The sequence below is a fragment of the Misgurnus anguillicaudatus genome, unplaced genomic scaffold, assembly GCF_027580225.2.
Source record: "Misgurnus anguillicaudatus unplaced genomic scaffold, ASM2758022v2 HiC_scaffold_31, whole genome shotgun sequence".
In the NCBI taxonomy this organism is placed as follows: Eukaryota; Metazoa; Chordata; class Actinopteri; order Cypriniformes; family Cobitidae; genus Misgurnus; species Misgurnus anguillicaudatus.
Window position 1 is genome coordinate 5,380,015 of NW_027395281.1, and position 19,124 is coordinate 5,399,138.

The following is a 19,124-nucleotide window of genomic DNA, read 5'->3' on the forward strand; positions in this document are numbered from 1 at the left end:
GTCTGTGTGTGTGTGTGTGTGTGTGTGTGTGTGTGTCTGTGTGTGTCTGTGTGTGTGCATATTTCAGTGTATGTGCGATGATGACATCACTAAAACTCAATCAAAGCACAATAAGTTATTAGTTAGTGGGTTGGTTTTAGTTTTAGTCTGCAGTCACTATTATTTACTTTATGTCTGAACAATAGATGTTTATAATAACAGCTACATCACAAATGACATTTCAGTGTCAGGAAAAGGGTTTGTTAGGGTTGGAATGAATAATTATCATAATGTCAGAACAATAGAGGTAATTGGGAAATTCCAAACATCATGTTAATGTGTGTGTGTGTGTGTGTGTGTGTGTGTGTGTGTGTGTGTGTCTCTGTGTGTGTTACTCAGTGCTTGGGGTCTATATTGTTATATATTGACTACATCTAGTAATGCATGAAGGTCAGTTTGACAGAGCGCACACACACACACACATACACACACACACACACACACACACACACACACACACACACACACACACACACACACACACACAGTGATGTATTAATAAGTGAATGACAGTAAAGTCCCTGTGTTGGGGTTTATATGCGATGTCTAAACAGACTCAGTAAAGCTCAACACTGCCGCCACCGTGTGGACACCTATGGTACAAGCACTGAACAACCAATCAAAAAAAAGGTTTGAACCAATGTGAAGTACTCATTCAGCAGCATGTTTTAATAAAAAAACTACTGTATGGTGACATGTAATACTATAAGTTGGACCACATAAGAGCTGCAATACTTCACAAGATGCTTTAAAGGTGCCAAAGAATGCATTAAATTGTTGTCTGATATCTACACAGAAGGTTTGTGACTTTATATAGTGCAAAAAATGATCCAGAGACAGATTTACATGTCCATTTTTAAACTTTTAGAATGAAATGATCTATTATTACCTTATTTGAAAGGGTCATGAATAATAATGTTGAGCTCTGCTCTGATTGGCTGTTTCTCCTTCAGTAGCTCTGTGTGTGTGTAAACAGATCTTATGTAAGGAATAATTAATTATTTGGAGATTGTTAATGGACGTTTCTGAGTGATAAGTTTGTGTTTTTTCAGTATGGACCTGCAAAACGTAACGTCAATAGTAGAACTTCAGACTAAAGGGCTGGTTATAGTTGTGCGTAGGTCATACGGCGTAGCCGCGACAGCGTATGTTCCGCGTCGGTTTTCATTTATTCTTGTGCACTGTTGTCTGCGTCGACGTGCAAACACATGCGCAAACCGCTGGTAGGCAGTATCCACGCGTGTAACCACAGTAACAGCGCGACTGTCAAAGAAGAAGAAACTTGGCAAGTTAACCCACAAACAAAGAAGAAACAGCAACTTGTTGTGTATGATTTGAGAAGACCAGCAATGATGGAAGTAAATAAACAGCGACTTTTGTTGCAGTTTGAGTTAAATCACTCCTCAACTTTCCGTCGCAAACAGAAATACCTATGACGCAGTTTTTTTACCTGACGGGAGGGGTTCTGGTGGACCATTCACAGCGCTTGCGGTCCGCGTAGAACTGACACGCTGTTAAAAATGTTGCGAGGTGCACGTCAGCCTAAGCAGAGCTACACACAGGCTACTAGGGATGTGCATCGATGCATCACGCTACCATTAAAAAGACCTGTCTAAAATCGATTCTGAATCGTAAGTCTACGATTCAGTGTTTCATGCACAGCTTGTGCATGTACTACAGCTCTGTGATCAGTAGGAAGTCCTTATCAATCTAAAATCACTACGAGTTTGACTCGTTTATAACGTGCATTTAAAAAAGCAACACTCAAACACAATCATTTAAAATATTCTTTATTATCATGAAAATACCTGAAACAATCTGAAGAACAGCGATATAAATATGCCTCTAGATATTTCCTGGAATAGTGTTAGTAATGCTACTTCTTCTGTGGCACAAATAGTGTTTCTAAGCGAGAGCGCCCCCTGGCTTTGGGATGTGGCTGCATTTCACCGTAATTCATTCAAATTCATTCATTGAGAAAACGCACATTTGCCCAATTAATTGTCACAACCTTACAGGCAACGGATAGCCTACGCTGTAGCTGCGGTGTAGAACTTACGCACGACTATAAATCGGGCTTAAACGCTAGCATATATCATTAACTAGCATACAGCGCTAACTAGCATATAGCAACAACTAGCGTATAGCGCTCCGCTAACTCAACAGTCACAACTTTGTTTTTAACATAGTAACAACATTGTAATTAATGTGTGATTTAATGTTGGGGTGTACATCTCGACTGAACGTCACATTTGGTCTGTTTGCATGGACAAGGTTTACATAAAGAGGAAGACACAATCATGTTTGAGGCTCATTATTATTCATCTATGCTCTCAGAAATAAAGGTACACCTTTTCTAAAGGGTACTGCCCCAGTAACAGCTTCGTACCTTTATTTTTGACAGTGTATAAATAAGTTTTATATTTTACAGCACCTTCAACATTATAGTTGTGTTTCATTGTGTCTGGTTTCTACAGATCATCTCATTGATGTCATTTGCATCTGTTTGTTTCACAGATCTGAAAACATGGAGCCATACTAAGGTCTCCTTCTTCTTAGATCTTTCTCCTAAGAAAAATACATCAGTAAAAAAGCTTCAGGAGAAACACCTTAGACTGATGATCTTCTCATGGGTAACCTCTTGTAAGATTTCCTTCAATCTGTCATCCGGTCTTTTTATAGAAGATACCAACAGCTGCTAGACCCCCCTACACACACAAACACACACAAACACACACTCACTCCTGTGCTGTTATAAATACTTTAGTGTGTGTTTGTGCGTGTGTTCAGTCTCTACGATGGCCGACAGAAAGAGCAGCACCGGCTCTCGCTTCTCAGCCAGGAGGAAAGAAAGAGCTGAGCCGGAGGTGAAAAAAGATGAGAAAACTCCTAAAGCTGGAGAGAAATCTGAGGTGAGCGAGACGGAGGAGACGCAGGAGAACGGAGCGACCGCAGCCGCCAGCAATGGAGAGAACGCTGAGAAACCAGAACCTATGGAGCTGCCGCCCTTTGAGATCATCACCGGGTGAGTCTGAAGAAACATCTCAACTTAATGATTCACTACAAACCACACAAATGAGATCTTGAACCGAATGAAAACACACACAGAGCTGAACCTCTGAAGGTCAACACTGATCATCTGTGATGTCTCTCTTCTAAAGCTTTTCAAATCAAACCAAACAGGAATCTCAGTCTGATGTCACAGAAGAACCTTTAAAGACTTTAGCGTTCTTTCTCTTCTTCTTCAAGAAGAACATCTGAGATCTTTATTCATCTACAAATCCTCAAATGGTTCTTGTTTTTTTTAGAAAAGTTGTAACTAGAAGAACATTGTGATGTTGTTTAAGGAGGCTTAAGATGAGTTCTTATCATGTTTCATTGACGTATCGCGTTCAGTTGGTTGAGCATTGCATTAGCAGCTCAAAAGGTCACGGGTTCAGTCCCAAACAGATAAAATGCACTGTCAGATGAGTTCCTTCTTGAGACATTCCAGTGGAGATACTGTATATAAGAGGAATGAATATATTTTGTTCATGTGCGCACGTGGTCCAGTAATGATTAATTGAATAATGTGAACACATTGAGTTATAATTCATGCTGGATCATCTAACAGCAGGTGCAGATTAATCTGGCAGCAAACACACAATACAGCGGTGTATATGGGTCAAAATCTATGAATATATTTCTGCTCCGGCCTGATGCTATTTATAACACGCATAGTCATTCCATCTGTTCACTAATGGAGGAGGAGGAGGAGGTGTTAAAGATAACCACACACTGACCACTGAAGAAAACTTCACTTATGAATCTGTGTTTACTCTCAAAACTTATTTTAGCTGCTATACACCCGTCAAATTTGTACCATGATAAAGTTTTTATTTTCTAAAGTGAATAGATTTAGATGTAAGCATGTTAGATTTGGCTTGAGACGGTAGAAATGTGTCCACCTATCTTTAAGCAGTTGCTATATTTACATTGCATTGATACATTTGACAGATGTTTTTATTTAACGTGCATATCAGTATGTGTTTAAAGGGGACATAAGACTTTTTTAAGATGTCAAATAAATATTTTATGTCCCCAGAGTACATATGTGAAGTTTTATCTTAAAATACCATATAAATAATTTATTATAACATGTTACAATTGACACTTTGTTGGTGTGAGAAAAAATGTGCTGTTTTTGGGTGTGTCCTTTAAAATGCAAATGATCTTTCATGTACCAAGGAGAAAAAGGGCCAAGTTAAAATAAAAAAATATTATTTTTCATATTGTTTTATTAATAAGGCAGGTATGTTATTTGGTATCTGCTTTGTAGACCTGTTTGTTCACATCACTACAAACATGTTAATGAAAAAATTAATTAAATAAATTAATGTCAAACTATTAACTTGACGTTATTTTCAAAATATTACGACTTTAATCTAGTTATTTCAGCTTATTTTTCGAAATATTTTGACTTTATTTTCGGAATATTTTTACATTATTTTTGGAATATTTTTACTTTATTTTCGGAATATTTTGACTTTATTTTCATAATATTATGACTTTATTCTCAAAATATTTTGGCTTTCAATGCCCTGGGAAGTTTTTAAAAATATACATACATAGATACAGGTCATTGAAAGTGCTTGAATCTATTTTATGCAAGAAGTTTTCTGGAAAAAATCCATATTATTCTCTGTGTAGTGTAGGATAATATCATAAAAATTCTAGACTGTTCACTTTAAATGTTTATATCTTCTGTATGCGAATGTTGATTCATACCAAAATGCTTTTTTGCATAGCTGTGTTTGACACATGAAAACGTCTCGGGTTACGTATGTAACTGTTGTTCACTGAGAAGGGAACGAGACGCTGCTTCTCTCTTGTCATACTTCCTCCGTCCCTGTAACGCCGTCTTTGGCAATATTTCAGATAGTGATATACTTCCTGACTCCCGCGTCACCGTGTCTTTGTTGTTAAGCCTCATCATTGGTTGAATTTGATATACACATTCAGACACACTTACCCCTGGAGGCGTCCCCAAAGTGTCACCGCAGTGATGCAGCGCGAGTTCCCTCGAAAGGAAACTGTAACAATGTATCTTAAAAGGTAACACGATGTAAACTTGCTCTCACTTGAAATGTGTCCCCACATTTAGTCCTTGATTTTGAAGGTATTGCACCTCGAAAGTCTATGAAAGGTCCTTGAATTTGAAGTTAACTAAGTTGTGGGAACCCTGTTGACTTTATTCTCTAAATATTACTTGTTAAATCTTGCAATATAATGACTTTAATCGCTAGATGGTTTTATTTTAGCTTGGCCATTATCCTTTTTCGTATTTATGTTATTTACCCGTGAGATTGATAAAGAGACAAAGCCAAAAGTATTTTATTCATTGGATTGTTCAAAAACATCATTCATTATCAGAAGTTTAAACCATTTCTTTGTTATATATTCACCATCTAAATCATGAAATGAAATGTTACTGAGGAGATTTAGGACTATTGCTAACATCTTTCATGTGTCTTCAGGAATCGCATCGATCCATTTTTCTTCAAGTTCCAGTTTAAGAACGTTGAATACTCATCAGGTCGGAATAAAACCTTCCTGTGTTATCTGGTGGATCTCGGGCCCGGGGCCGACGGCCTCCTAAGAGGCTACATAGAGGACGAGCATGCAGGGGCTCACGCAGAGGACGCGTTTTTTCAGCAGATCCTGCCCGACTGTGACCCCGCCCTCAAGTACAACATCACCTGGTACATGTCGTCCAGCCCGTGCGCCGCCTGCGCTGCGAAACTGGCGGAGATCCTCAAGTCTCGGAAAAACGTCCGTCTTTCCATCTTCTCCGCTCGACTCTTCGAGTGGGAGGAGCCAGAGATCCAGGCGGGGCTAAACGCGCTGGTGGCCGCCGGCTGCAAACTTCGCATGATGAAGCCGTTGGATTTCAACTACACCTGGGATACGTTCGTGGAGAACGACGATCAGCCGTTCACGCCGTGGGAGGACTGCCAGGAAAACTATGAGTATTATCAGGAGAAACTGGCTGACATTCTGCTGTGAGGGGGTAAGAGATGAACAAAGACAGAAGCGCTAGATTAACACATTTGTCTTCTTCTCAATGCTGCTAAAGGTCTTTGAGATGTTTTTAGATCATTGTGTCGGCTTACTCTTTTGACTGTTGAAGTGTAAGACATGAACACTAGATATGTTATCCTGGATAAAGTCCATGAAGCTGGATGTCTTCAAACGTAGTAATCTGACTCAAATGAAGTCACATGCACAAATGTGATTTGAAACCATTTCTGAGTAAATTATATACTTATATACCTTCAACACTGTCTGCCATCTTGGGTGGATCCTCTAATGCATTCTGGGATTGTCTTATGTATGAAGGAATATTGTTGTAAACTGTTGTCAAAATGCAACTACCCACAATTTGAGACATCCACGTCAGATCAGAAATGCACTATGAAGCCAAATAAAGCTATATGGGACACACTGTCTGTCTGTCTGTCTGCCTGTCTGTCTGCCTGTCTGTCTGTCTGTGTATCCGATGTCAAATCCAGATTATTTCATGACTCGGCTCTTTGGCTCCTAAACAAACTGACTGAAGTTTCTGAGTCGTGAGTTTCTGATCATTGAAAACAAACATTATTTCTCATCTTCTGCATTAAAGTTTCAATGTTTCTTTTGCAGGATGACGCAGTGATGATAGCTGGCGTAGGCTTTCCCAAAAGTGAAGAGAGAGAGAGAGAGAGTATGTGTGTGTTTGTGTGTATGTGTGTGTGTATGCGTGTGTGTAATTTCTACACTTTTAAATGTTTACTATTGATTGATTGTCTTTCATACGATCTGTACACTTTTCTTTGGTGCGTCACTTTTCATATTTCATCCTGTTTTATATTCTGAACCTGTGTTGGACTTAATACTCATTTTATAGATCTTTTTTATGTTCATGCTGGTCAGAATTATACAATTTTTATTATAATTCAAATATAATAAACTTTACTGTTACAGCTGTTATGAACTATTAGACACACAAAATAAAAATAATATGAAAAAATTTTGGTTTTTTCTTTTTTTTTTTTTTATAAACAACTTCTGCGACAATCAGTCAAATCTAATATTCACAACATCACAACATGAATGACATCAGTTTAATCTGTAAGGGAGTTTACTTTAAAGCTTTTTAATCACTCACATATATAGCAAATAAATCTACAATAAACAGCAGCAGTGTAATCAACTTTAAAACAAATATAGAGGCAGAAATATAAAGAATGTGTGATTCAATCCTGTTCACAATGAGCAACACGATTACAAGCAACAATATATTTCACTAATAACTACCAACAATACACTGAATTACAGGGATTTAATCAGTTTGTGTGTGAATAAAGATCAGACAACAAACCTGATTATTATAATCTAGTTTAGTTCAGTCACAAGATCAGAATCTGATAACTGTAACACCAGATGGATGAGTTTAATTGTCCGGGACTTCAGATGGATGAGATTGTGGTTGTCCATGACATCAGACAGATGAGAGTCTGATAATCTGCGACCCCAGAGGGATGAGTCTGATTGCCTGGGACATTAGACGGGTGGGAGTCTGATCATTTGGGACATCTAACGGGTGGAAGTCTGATAATCTGAGACATCAGATGGATGAGTATGATTGTCTGTGACATCAGACGGATTAAAGTCTGATAATTTGGGACATTAGACAGGTGGGAGTCTGATAATCTGGGACATCTGACAGGTGGAAATCTGAGACATCAGATGGATGAGTCTGATTGTCTGTGACATCAGACAGATGAGAGTCTGATAATTTGGGACATCAGAGAGGTGGGAATTGATAATCTGGGACATCAGATGGATGAGAGTCTGATTCTCCAAGACATCAGAGAGATGAGAGTCTGACTGTCTAAGACTTCAAACAGTTGAGAGTCTGACCATTCGGGACATCAGACAGGTGGGAGTCTAATAATTTAGGACATCTGACGGGTGGAAATCGGAGACATCAGTTGGATGAGTCTGATTGTCCGTGACATCAGACGGATGAGAGTCTGATAATTTGGGACATAAGAGAGGTGGGAATCTGATAATCTGGAACATCAGATGGACCAGTCTGATTGTCCGGGACATCAGGTGGATGAGTCTGATTCTCCAAGACATCAGAGAGATGAGAGTCTGACTGTCTAAAATATCAAATGGTTGAGAGTCTGATCATCCGGGACATCAGACAGGTGGGAGTCTTATAATCTGGGACATCTGACGGGTGGAATTCTGATAATCTGAGACATCAGACGGATGAGAGTCTGATAATTTGGGACATCAGTGAGGTGGGAGTCTGATAATCTGGGACATCAGAGAGATGAGAGTCAGACTGTCTAAAACATCAAACGGTTGAGAGTCTGATTCTCCAAGACATCAGAGAGATGAGAGTCTGACTGTGTAAAACATCAAACGGTTGAGAGTTTGATCATCCGGGACATCAGACAGGTGGGAGTCTGATAATCTGTGACATCAGATGGATAAGAGTTGGATAATCTGGGACATCAGATGGATGAGTCTGATTGTCCATGACATCAGACAGATGAGATTCTGATCATTTGGGACATCAGACAGGTGGAAGTCTGATAATCTGGGACATCAGATGGATAAGAGTCGGATAATCTGGGACATCAGATGAATGAGTCTGATTGTCCATGACATCAGACAGAAGAGTCTGATTGTCCGGGACTTCAGGTTGGTGATAGTCTGATTCTCCAAAACATCAGACAGATGAGAGTCTGATTGTCCAAGACATCAGATGGATGAGAGTCTGATTATCCGGGACATCAAACAGGCAAGAGTCTGTTTATCTGGGACATCAGATGTTATTTTTCTCTGTCTCCGAGCACAGCGGTGAGGTGAGGTCTGTACATGTCGTTCAGCAGCGTCTCCAGTGTCCTCCTGTGGCCAGGCTGAGTGAGGAAGTGACCCGGGCGGGTTTCTGGGTCACCAGCAGTCAGTGTGCGGGTCTGGGCGGTGTGAAGTCCCTCGATTGCACTGGACAGCCAGATCAGTCTCTTCAGACTCTGAATAGAGCGACCACGATCATGCATCAACTGATGCTCTGTGACCGCCCGTCTGCTGTAAACAACAATAAACTCAATATTAATATACATACAGCTGTCAGGCATTGCGTTAGCAGCACAATAGCACAGGGGTTTAATCTCAAAGGAAATAAACATTGTAATGCACTGTAAGACACTTTGGTAGTCATGCAAGATTAACATTAAATGTTGATAATTTACAACACGTAATAAACACAAATGAGTTAATTTGTTCATGTGGCTCATAACCCTAAATAATAACTTTCTTTCCAATAACTCATCTTTATCTTAAAGCGCTACACCACCTGACTTCATATCAGATTATATTCATATTTTCTTTTACCTTTCACCATCTTGACACTGAACGATCGTCACCACCATAAGTAAGATGACAGCGAGACGCTGCTGAGACCGTTGACCCTTCAACATCATCCCAAAACACACTGAGAAGAGGAAGGAAAACATAAACTTTATAAACACTAAACTTCATGAGATTAATGATGTGTTTGTGAAGTACTTACGTTGTCTCTCTCAGCTGTCTGTTCTCTTGATGTCTGCAGATCTTAAATGACGGTCAGTCACTTCTTATGGGTTTATATAGACGCCCAGTATTTCAAACACAGGAAGTGACCTCACAGTCAGATCTCGTCATACTGCACTCCCAATTATCACACAAATATCCTTCATCAAATTCATCATGAACGTATGGATGTTTGGGTGTTGATTTGTCATTCACAGGACAACGGCTCACCGTTTTGAGGACTTTTAACTCAAACCAGAAATGATAAATTAACTGAGAATATCAGCAGACTGTGTTTTCATCTGAAATAAAGACTTTTCATATTACATTTTAAGAAGGAAGGTTAAAAATATGAAGCATGCATTCAAGGCAACTTTTATTTGTTGTCCATTAAAAGCTTTTGAAATGCAGTTCAAATCTCTTTTCATTAGAAACAATGTGAGATGATTCCACATGAATACAGCATCATCTCTAAGGTTTCCCATCGTCGTAGTAACACATCTTGGATGTGGTTTCTGTAGGTGAGAAATGCAGCTCTGAGGGGGATGTGCATGTTTCCCAGCTCATTCCTGAACACACAAACATCTCTGACTAGCAACTGCCAACTAACCAGATGATGACTAATCACTTTCAAAGGGACAACTCAGACAAAACTGACGCCTTTGTCATTTAATTCTGTGTAGTTTCAAAACAACTTTTCAGGAAAGTTTATTTCTACATAACGAAAGCACAAACTGATAAGAGTAGAGTGACCATACATGCCATTTTTCCCAGACATGTCCTGCACTGCAAAAAATGATTTTAAGCAAAAAAACTTCTAAATATTTTTGTCTTGTTTTCAGTAAAAATATCTAAAAATTCTTGAATTAAGATGCTTTTTCTTGATGAGCAAAACCACCCAAGAAATAAGTCTAGTTTTTAGACCAAAAATATCAAATTTAAGTGATTTTGTTCATTAAATAAGCAAAAAGTCTGCCAATGGGGTAAGCAAAAAAATCTTGAACATTTTTCTTAAACACTAAATTCAAGAAAAAATCATTGGTAGATTTTTTTGCTTGTTTTATGCAAAATCACTTAAATTTGATATTTTTGGTGTAAAAACTAGACTTATTTTCCTAGGTCATTTTGCTCATCAAGAAAATACATGTTAATTTAAGAATTTTTAGATAGTTTTACTGAAAACAAGACAAATATACTAAGTAAAAAAGTCATTTTTTACAGTGTGGTCAGGATTTCAGGTTATTCCAGGTTTTATTTCAGAAAAGCAATCGTTACATTTCATAGTAAGAATGAAATTTGTATGTCTAAAATAGATAAATGTTAATTTTATGTTTTTTTTTTTTAATATTAGAGAACATATAAACATCATTACAGGAAAACAGGCATCAAAGACAGAAACTCAAAAAAATTAAAGAACAACAAAAAATCAGAAGACATTCAAAAGACGGCACATACAGACTTGTACTACATTTATGAATAAAAATTTGCCATACTAGATGAAAAAATAGTAAATAAAGAATAGTGAAAACCAAATAGTAAATATTTTTTATCATTACTCTTAAAATAACAAACAATTATTTTTTTTATAATGTTTTTAACGAAAATGTGAGAACCACAATGAAGTATGCAGTCGACAAATGTGACATCCGAAATCCTGAACAGGAGTGTCCGTAAAAAAGGCACGTATGCCTAGATTAGAGGCTCTGAAGTTACGAATTTTTTTTTTACGAAAATGAATCATGTTTTTTTTTTGTGGTAAAAGTGTAGTAACCATGGTTTCATGGTTTCTTGGTGTATTGATTACCATGATTTTACTACAGTGACCATGGTTAATTTTTGTAAGAGATTAGCATGAAAGTAATGAATAAAGATCCACATATAAGCTTATGTGATAATAACACACGTGATCATGATAACTGCATTTTTTTGTAATAAATAAATAAGCTCATTCCTCTCTGTTGAGGTGCTGTAATGAGATCCCGGCACAGACCTCCTGTGCAGCCTGCAGACGCCCTACGTCATCTATCATAGGCATAGCACCGCCTACATTATGCGTCATGACGTTTTTGTTCCTGTACGTAAGTGCGTTCGGATATCCGCGCTGCGCCATTTCAGGTTGGATCGGGTTCGGGAATCAAGGAGATACTCGGTTTATAATTACGCGATTTTTACGGTAAATTCACCTTTAAATGTTTGTTGCGATATATTGTGTGTTCATGTGTGTTGTTTGTCATGTTTATGTCGCTGAACCGCGCGATTATTTTACGTTTTAGGCGGATTTGTGTTTTTTTTGCAGGCCGCCATTTTACTGTTGACACAGATTAGCCGTTAGCAGCTAACAGCGAGTTTTTGCCGTTGTTTATTAGTATTACTATCATGTTATACTGCTTACAACCGGTAATATTTAGTGTATTTACTATATTAAGTGTTTTTTAATGGTGATTTGAGGATGTTGAGCGTGTTGTTATGAATTTATTAGCGCGTGCACATCGTGCGCCATTTTGAGCTGCAGACAAAAGCGAAGTGCTGGCTATGTAACGTAATGCCTCACGTTTCACTATTTAAAGCAGATTTTTGTGTGTTTGTTTTTTATTATTACTATTATTTACGTTACTATTGTAATAAAGAAGCGTAATAATTCAGTAAATCCAAAACACTGAGGTAAAATTATACCGAAATCAAACGCGTTTAGCTTTTTAATACGCCAATCATTATTGGCGTTTAATTGTTATGTTAATACGTCACATTACAGTGAAACTAATGGAGACCGACACACCTTCATACATACATACAGCCTATCAATCCACAGATGGATTTTGATTAATTTGCATTTCATCTTTTCGTAGATAGTTTATCCCAAACCATCTGGTTTGACCAGTTTGGCAGCCGATGTAAACCTGAAAAACACAATTGTTCAAGTCATCTAACAATGCTTAAATTGCAACCCTACAGATCGAGTCATGCATCGAGATTGTCCTCTGGACTGTAAGGTGTACGTGGGTAATTTGGGAAACAATGGTAATAAATCCGAGCTGGAGCGATCGTTCGGTTACTACGGACCCCTGAGGAGCGTCTGGGTGGCCCGAAATCCTCCTGGCTTTGCCTTTGTGGAGTTTGAGGACCCTCGTGATGCCACAGATGCCGTCAGAGAGCTGGATGGACGGTCAGTATAGATTCGAACGGTTTTGATGATCTTGTTTTTAGTTTTCTGATCCGAGCCATGTTTTAATGCAGGACTCTTTGCGGTTGTCGGGTGAGGGTGGAATTGTCCAACGGCGAGAAGCGAACTCGTAGCCGGGGTCCGCCTCCATCCTGGAACCGGCGTCCAAGAGACGACTACCGCAGACGCAGCCCGCCGGCCAGACGCAGGTAAACCTTTCTCTCCCCCTCGGGTGTCTGTAGGTGTTGGATCAGAGGTTACTAATCGGTTTCTACCACGCCAGCCCTGGAGACCTGTGGCTCTTCACCAGGCTGATTCTGTCCTGGTTCGGATGTCTGCCGGAGATCCTTTGACCTTCCATCTTCATTGTCATTAATAACCATTACAAAATGATTTGATGATGTCATTACTACTCTTTATTTACCTGCAGACCAGAACAAGTGAATCTCACAAACTTATGTCACGTTTCACCCTAATATTATTTGGCTATTTATGTTATTGCATCGTGAAATCATTTTAATTGTCAGCGTAAAAACAAATTATTCTACAAATAAATTTAATGATAAAAAAGTGTTTTTTTTTTGCAGTACTGCTAAAACATCAGAATGTTTAAACATTTTCGTTAAATTTTGGGGTGAAACGTGGCATGGCGTTTCTTGAGTTTTGTGCGATTCACCTGCTAACTAGTACAATACAGCAGGCCTTAAAATAATCTCAAAAAATTTGTAAAGGGTTAACATTGGTTCTGAATGAACTTAAAGGAACCCAGTTGGTAGTCTTGAGTAATGGCTTGATAATCGAGCTGTTAATGATTGGAATGCAATCTTTTGTTGACTTACATGAAGGTTGTTTTCTTTTTAAACTTTTCTTTTTATCATCTATATTAATAAAAATGAACCCCGTTGCAGAGTCACCACCATGCCTCTCCTCACCACCCTCTGAGTCAGTCTACTAGTCCTCTTTCAGCATCATGTGACCAGCGTGCCCCAATCAGCTGGCTGGGTCGGTGTCACATGACCCAGGCATGGCCAGTCATCAGGTCGCACCAGCCCATTGGTTCCTGAGCATGCCGTTCTCAGCTCCTCTTCCTCCAACCTTAACACCCAATCGGCAGCGGCCCACTTCACATTCCTGACCAATCAGCGTATAACGTTTCCTAATGTCTACACTACAAACCACCAGCAACAGCCTTCGGCTAAGCAATAAAAGCAGGAAAAATCCACTACATCCAGCCCCCATCCGCAAGCCAGCTAATCAGCTCGCAGCATCTGGCCTGCACTTTCCCGCCAATTCTGCTCCCCGGCCGCCAGCCGTCTCCCCTTCGCCTTTTCTAGCTTGTTGAAAACCAAAAGACTAGTAAGTTTTTCCTGCTTTATACAGTTTAATGCTGAATACAGATGTAAGATGAGGAGAAATCTCCTGTTGAGTTCAATCAAACAGGGTTGGTATGAAATCTTTCTTGAAAGAAGAGAGAGAGAGAGAGACGTTAGGCTAGACAAGACAAGCAGACTGATGGGGAGCCCAAACCGAGGTTCAGAAAGAAGCGTGAGCTTTCAAAGCTCTCTTCCATTCTGTTGGGTTGTTTGTGCGTTTCTGTTGTGTTTTTCCAGTGAATTCTCCTCTTAGTGTGCACTATATAGGGGTCACTACTAGAACATTAATCTCCTAGTTTGATCAGACGAGATTCTCACGTGTTGTGAGATCTCTGCAGCAGAACGGATCTCCACTCCACCCCTGTATCAGGGCGGTGTCGAGTTTTAGCAGGCTGGAGATTCAGGGGTTTTGAGATGTTTGGCTGTGTTGATTTGTGTGTTGACGCGGTTGCTTTTTTCCCTCCTCTTCAGATCTCCAAGGAGGAGGAGCTTCAGTCGTAGTCGTAGCAGGTGAGTTTGAGTCAATAGTGTAAATTTTTTTTATAAATTGTAATAAATAAAATAAAGGCAATAAAGTATGTATTTTATTCATAACAATTAGGTTTGTTAAACTTTAAGTGGTTTTACCAACAATGGCCACTAGGTGTCCAACAGTTTTCTGCATACTCTCGTCACAAATTAATAAATTACTGTCACTGCATTATTAATACTGCTAAAATGTTTTGAAATATGAAAAACACATTCTTAGGCATTTCCAACAATATGTAGTTTGTCATAGTGAATGTAAATTTTAATAAATTATATTGCGCTTACAGGACAGTACCATAAATCAACGTTTAAACATTGCATTTTTTAAAGCCTTAAACAAGCGCAAAGATAATTGGGTCATACATTTGGTTCAAAACTTAGGAATTTTACAAATAATTATTTTAGCTTTTATCGCTTCTGAAATTTTTTTTTTGTTGGAGCTGTTGGTTTTAATAAATTGTTGTCTTGTTTTGTCAAGGTCTTTATCCAGAGAGCGCAGAAAGGAAAGATCTCTGTCCCGCGAAAGGAACCATAAGCCCTCAAGATCTTTTTCTCGATCAAGGAGGTAAATGTCACGTTTCTTTATATAATCCATTTCTCTGTATGTGTATATATAAATATGTAAAGCAAGAGAAATGGTTTTAAACTTGAATCTCATTTCTCCTTACAGTCGTTCCAGATCTAATGACAGGAAATAAACTTCACGATAAGAAACCTCGACACAGATCAGACGTCTTTCAGCTTTGACGAAAAGACTTTATTGCCCACAGATCGTTTGAGTCTCCCGTGTGTATTTTATTTTTTATTGTGCATTGGTTATTTTAGCGGTTCATTTGTTTTCTGTGATTGTGTTTGCGTGTTAGTGACATCATTCCATCTTACACACTTTTAAGAATCTTTTTTATTTTGGGAATCTGAATGTGATTGGTGTAAGAGTGGACGCTGCTGCTGGTATCTTTAGGTTTTATTTGTTTTTGTATGATGAGAGCAGCAGTAGAGGGGTTTTGAGGTGTAATGGCACTATGACAACAGCAGGGGAAGGAACGGAGAACAGCTTTCATATATTTTTTCCTTCTAGTGTTTGTAACGTTTATAATGTTGATCTCAATTAAATCTCTACAAAATGCACTTGTTTCGTTTTTTCATGCATGTTTTGTTATAATAATGTCCTCTGATGTCTATACACAGCTGAAGTTTGTTGTTTTACCAGCAGAGGCAGATCATAAACCATAACTCATTCTAGTTAAACTACTGACTGCTATCATGGTTGAGTTCTTAATATGAACTCTGTTCAACAACACAATACGTTTAAATAAATAATCCCACATTAGTTACACAATAGATACACAGGATGGTTTGTGATTTGTGTGATTACTGATATTCTAAAGGTTGTAGGTTCAAACACTCAGAACATCTATAAGCTGTTTCTCAAACTGAAGGGTGCATCCTCCTGAGGTCTCATACGTCATCAAGACTCGTTTATTTCACTTAACCGAGTATTACGTTTGCAAGTCATAGAATTTATGATTGACTAAGTGTAATAATAAACTTTAGATTGTTAATATTATAATATATAATTGTCTTGATGACGTATGCAGCCTTGCGTCCATAAGGTGTGACTGTGAGTAATGATTGATCATTGTGCTGAAGATCTTCAGATGAAGCATCTTTGGTTTCTACATCATGATGAGTTCATAAGCTTGACTTCAGTATGGTTGGTGTCTTTCAAAGTCCTGAACAAACGTTCACATGTAATGTCAGATGTCATGTAATCTACTAAAACAAGTGTGGATGAATGTTTAACTCTCTTATAAGTGTGGAAACCTATGATAGAGATGATGACAGAAGATTTATTTCAAATCAAACCTAAAGCTTCTAGCAGGTAATCTCCGCTAATATTAGCTATAATATAACAAATAATACATGAATGAAAAGTAAAGGCACTCATCTTTATACATAAATGAAACTGAATGAACGGGGTTTTCTTTCAAAATTTCCCGCAACTTCCTCTGGCATTACTCAACGCTTCGTGACGTCACGGAGTAATGAGTCACAGTTTCTGTGGCAACTGAATGTTAAGTGACCGTTCACACTCCCGCCTCAGATCATCATCACACAATGAACAATGAGTTTATTCGCGTGATCGACTCTTCCCAATGAATGACTTTCACTCATTCCCAGTTTCACAGACGCTAGACCTAGACTAAAACATGATTAAGCTGTCTCAAATTAAAATCACTGACAGTAAAATATGCATTTGTCTCAACATACACTGTCTTTTTCTAAGGCAGATTTCTAAAAGATGCTTAAATTCTTAACTAAGGGTTAGTCTTGGCTTTAGCTAATCCTTGTCTATGAAACAACGCCACAATGTGCCAAACAAACAGCTTCAGGGTTGTGAATGTGCATCTATTCACCTTATTCCGCCACGCCCCTTTTTAATTCTCCGCTCTTCCGCATTTTGTCAACCGACTTCCGCTGCTAATATGGCACAGTGCATTCTGTGGTTAGTTTGGTGGTTAGAGGATTGTTTGTAGTTCACTATAACTTTAGTGAAATTACAAATATCGCTACTGCTGTAAATGTTTTAAATTAGGAGCACAGTTAAAACTTCATACGACGCTCGGATAGTTTTATATTGTCCCATCAATCGTCTCGTAATTAGACGATATGATGCGGCCGCGGCAAGTAACCTATGAGACATATTACCTCGTCCTGTCATGAGTTGATGGAGCAGCATTGGAAATTATTAAAGTACTGATGCCTACCAATATTTACACAGTGATTTCGTCTTTTTTTAAGCAAATGTGCACCTTAGCCAGTCCAACTATTTCGTTTGTATGTGGTAATGTACCATGATAGAATTTATTTGCAAACTTGCCAACACTTATTCCTTCAAATCAGGAGACTTAAATCCTTTTAAGTGGAATCTACAAAGCTCACATATGGTTTAAGAAATTCCTTACAGATAATATCTGATCACATTGTAAAGGTTTAAATAGCTGCATGGCAGGTTACATCTGATCACATATTAAAGGTTTAATATAACTGCACAACATCTGATCGCATTGTAAAGGTTTAATATAACTGCACAACATCTGATCATTGTAAAGGTTTAATATAAATGCACGACAGATCACATTGTAAATGTTTAATATCACTGCATGACATCTGATCACATATAAAGGTTTAATATAACTGCACAACATCTGATCACATTGTAAAGGTTTAATATAACTGCACAACATCTGATCATTGTAAAGGTTTAATATAACTGCACAACATCTGATCATTGTAAAGGTTTAATATAAATGCACAACAGATCACATTGTAAATGTTTAATATCACTGCATGACATCTGATCACATATGAAGGTTTAATGTAACTTTACAACAGGTAAAATCAGGTTTATAAAAATAACTATGGACTAAGAAACAGCACACTTTTCAGCAAGACCACCCTGGAATAAATGAAGACACAACTTTATCAGAGTCATCAGGAGCTGATCCCAAGACTATATCTGGAAGCTGTTGGTGTACGTACTGGTAAAGTGCTTGGCGATTGTGTAATGGATGCAATATCAACCCTGTGTAAAGCTGAAAAAGATGGTTGTTTCTCAGTAGTGTTATGTACATTTTCTGTCAGCTCAACACATTGAAGCAGTTTCTCGGACAGGGTTTACAGGACTAGGATTTAATTATATTAGGACATTTTCGTTTTTACAAACAAACCCTACAAAAAAACAAAACTGGTGTGCATCTTGTGACAAAACAATGGCACTCATATATGTTGAGGTATGTCAGTACAAGGTGTTTTTAAATTATTGTAGCTCAAATATGCATTTTAGCCTGGGACCAGGATAAGCCCTGTCCGGGAAACCGCACCATTGTTTTCTCATATCAGATGTAGGTTGCTTCAGGTTGAGTTGTGATTTTAAAGTGTAGTTGTGGTCAGAGACGGATGGATCCTCCCATTGTGTTTCTGCATCACAGTTTAGGAACATGTTGATTGTATCATCCTCACAGCTGTCCACTCCATCACTACACATCAATGCATCTGTGAAAATAATATAACCATAAACATTTTTATGTTAGTATTTAAGATAAACTTGCATCATGAGAATTAATATATAAATGGCACCCATACTTAAACAACAGTGTGTGAGAGAGAGAGATGCATTAAAAAGAGACAGTAACATTATACACAAAACCTCTAACTTCAGTGTTAAATAATACGTCGTTTAATAGGTCATTATCAATATCTGAAATGAACTGACATTCTAGCATCTGAACTCTCAGTAACTTGTAGGAATCACGTGGGCTACTGTAAGAATGTAATGTACTATAATAACTCGTTGTACTATCGTAAATATAAAAATATAGGCGGACAATTAAAACCATTCAAAATAGTTGCATTTT

The 19,124-nt window shown here is 38.2% G+C and overlaps 3 protein-coding genes across 6 annotated transcripts in view; 2 read left to right on the forward strand and 1 right to left on the reverse strand.

The window, feature by feature from the left end:
• The window catches only part of LOC129453258 (C->U-editing enzyme APOBEC-2), a 33,182-nt gene extending 26,105 nt beyond the window's left edge, over positions 1–7,077 (forward strand). The window contains exons 2-5 of one of the 3 annotated variants that reach the window (XM_055217405.2): positions 2,557–2,682; positions 2,830–3,064; positions 5,556–6,088; positions 6,721–7,077. In XM_055217405.2, the coding sequence (XP_055073380.2) occupies positions 2,557–2,682; positions 2,830–3,064; positions 5,556–6,084 (890 nt within the window). In that variant the 3' untranslated portion in view covers positions 6,085–6,088; positions 6,721–7,077. Of the gene's footprint in view, positions 1–2,556; positions 2,683–2,829; positions 3,065–5,555; positions 6,089–6,720 lie in introns of those variants that run through there. The other 2 variants (XM_055217407.2, XM_055217406.2) reach the window with 2 other exon arrangements.
• LOC141363013 (parathyroid hormone 4-like) lies at positions 6,903–9,981 on the reverse strand. 2 transcript variants are annotated; one of them, XM_073865449.1, is made up of 3 exons: positions 9,647–9,981; positions 9,469–9,568; positions 6,903–9,162 (listed from the first exon to the last, which is right to left on the reverse strand). In XM_073865449.1, exons 2-3 carry the CDS (start codon positions 9,555–9,557, stop codon positions 8,907–8,909), a joined length of 345 nt encoding a protein of 114 aa, XP_073721550.1. In that variant the 5' UTR covers positions 9,558–9,568; positions 9,647–9,981; the 3' UTR covers positions 6,903–8,906. The 2 variants fall into 2 exon arrangements, with proteins under 2 accessions (XP_073721550.1, XP_073721549.1); XM_073865448.1 differs by having other exon boundaries at positions 9,469–9,981.
• Positions 9,982–11,677: 1,696 nt separating this feature from the next.
• LOC141363010 (serine/arginine-rich splicing factor 3-like) lies at positions 11,678–15,834 on the forward strand. Its single transcript, XM_073865444.1, has 6 exons — positions 11,678–11,818; positions 12,598–12,808; positions 12,880–13,014; positions 14,650–14,688; positions 15,185–15,271; positions 15,377–15,834. The coding sequence occupies exons 2-6, from the start codon at positions 12,606–12,608 to the stop codon at positions 15,402–15,404; spliced, it is 492 nt and encodes a 163-aa protein (XP_073721545.1). The 5' UTR covers positions 11,678–11,818; positions 12,598–12,605; the 3' UTR covers positions 15,405–15,834.
• The last annotated feature ends 3,290 nt before the right edge of the window (positions 15,835–19,124 follow it).

Excerpts from the sequence above, each read along its gene's own strand:
- LOC141363013 (XM_073865448.1), bottom strand. The coding sequence starts at position 9,590 with ATGTTTTCCTTCCTCTTCTCAGTGTGTTTTGGGATGATGTTGAAGGGT. Across the intron at positions 9,163-9,468 it reads CAGTGTCAAGATGGTGAAAG|CAGACGGGCGGTCACAGAGC; the intron begins GTAAAAGAAAAT and ends TGTTGTTTACAG.
- LOC141363010 (XM_073865444.1), top strand. The coding sequence starts at position 12,606 with ATGCATCGAGATTGTCCTCTGGACTGTAAGGTGTACGTGGGTAATTTG. Across the intron at positions 12,809-12,879 it reads GTCAGAGAGCTGGATGGACG|GACTCTTTGCGGTTGTCGGG; the intron begins GTCAGTATAGAT and ends GTTTTAATGCAG. Across the intron at positions 14,689-15,184 it reads TTCAGTCGTAGTCGTAGCAG|GTCTTTATCCAGAGAGCGCA; the intron begins GTGAGTTTGAGT and ends TGTTTTGTCAAG.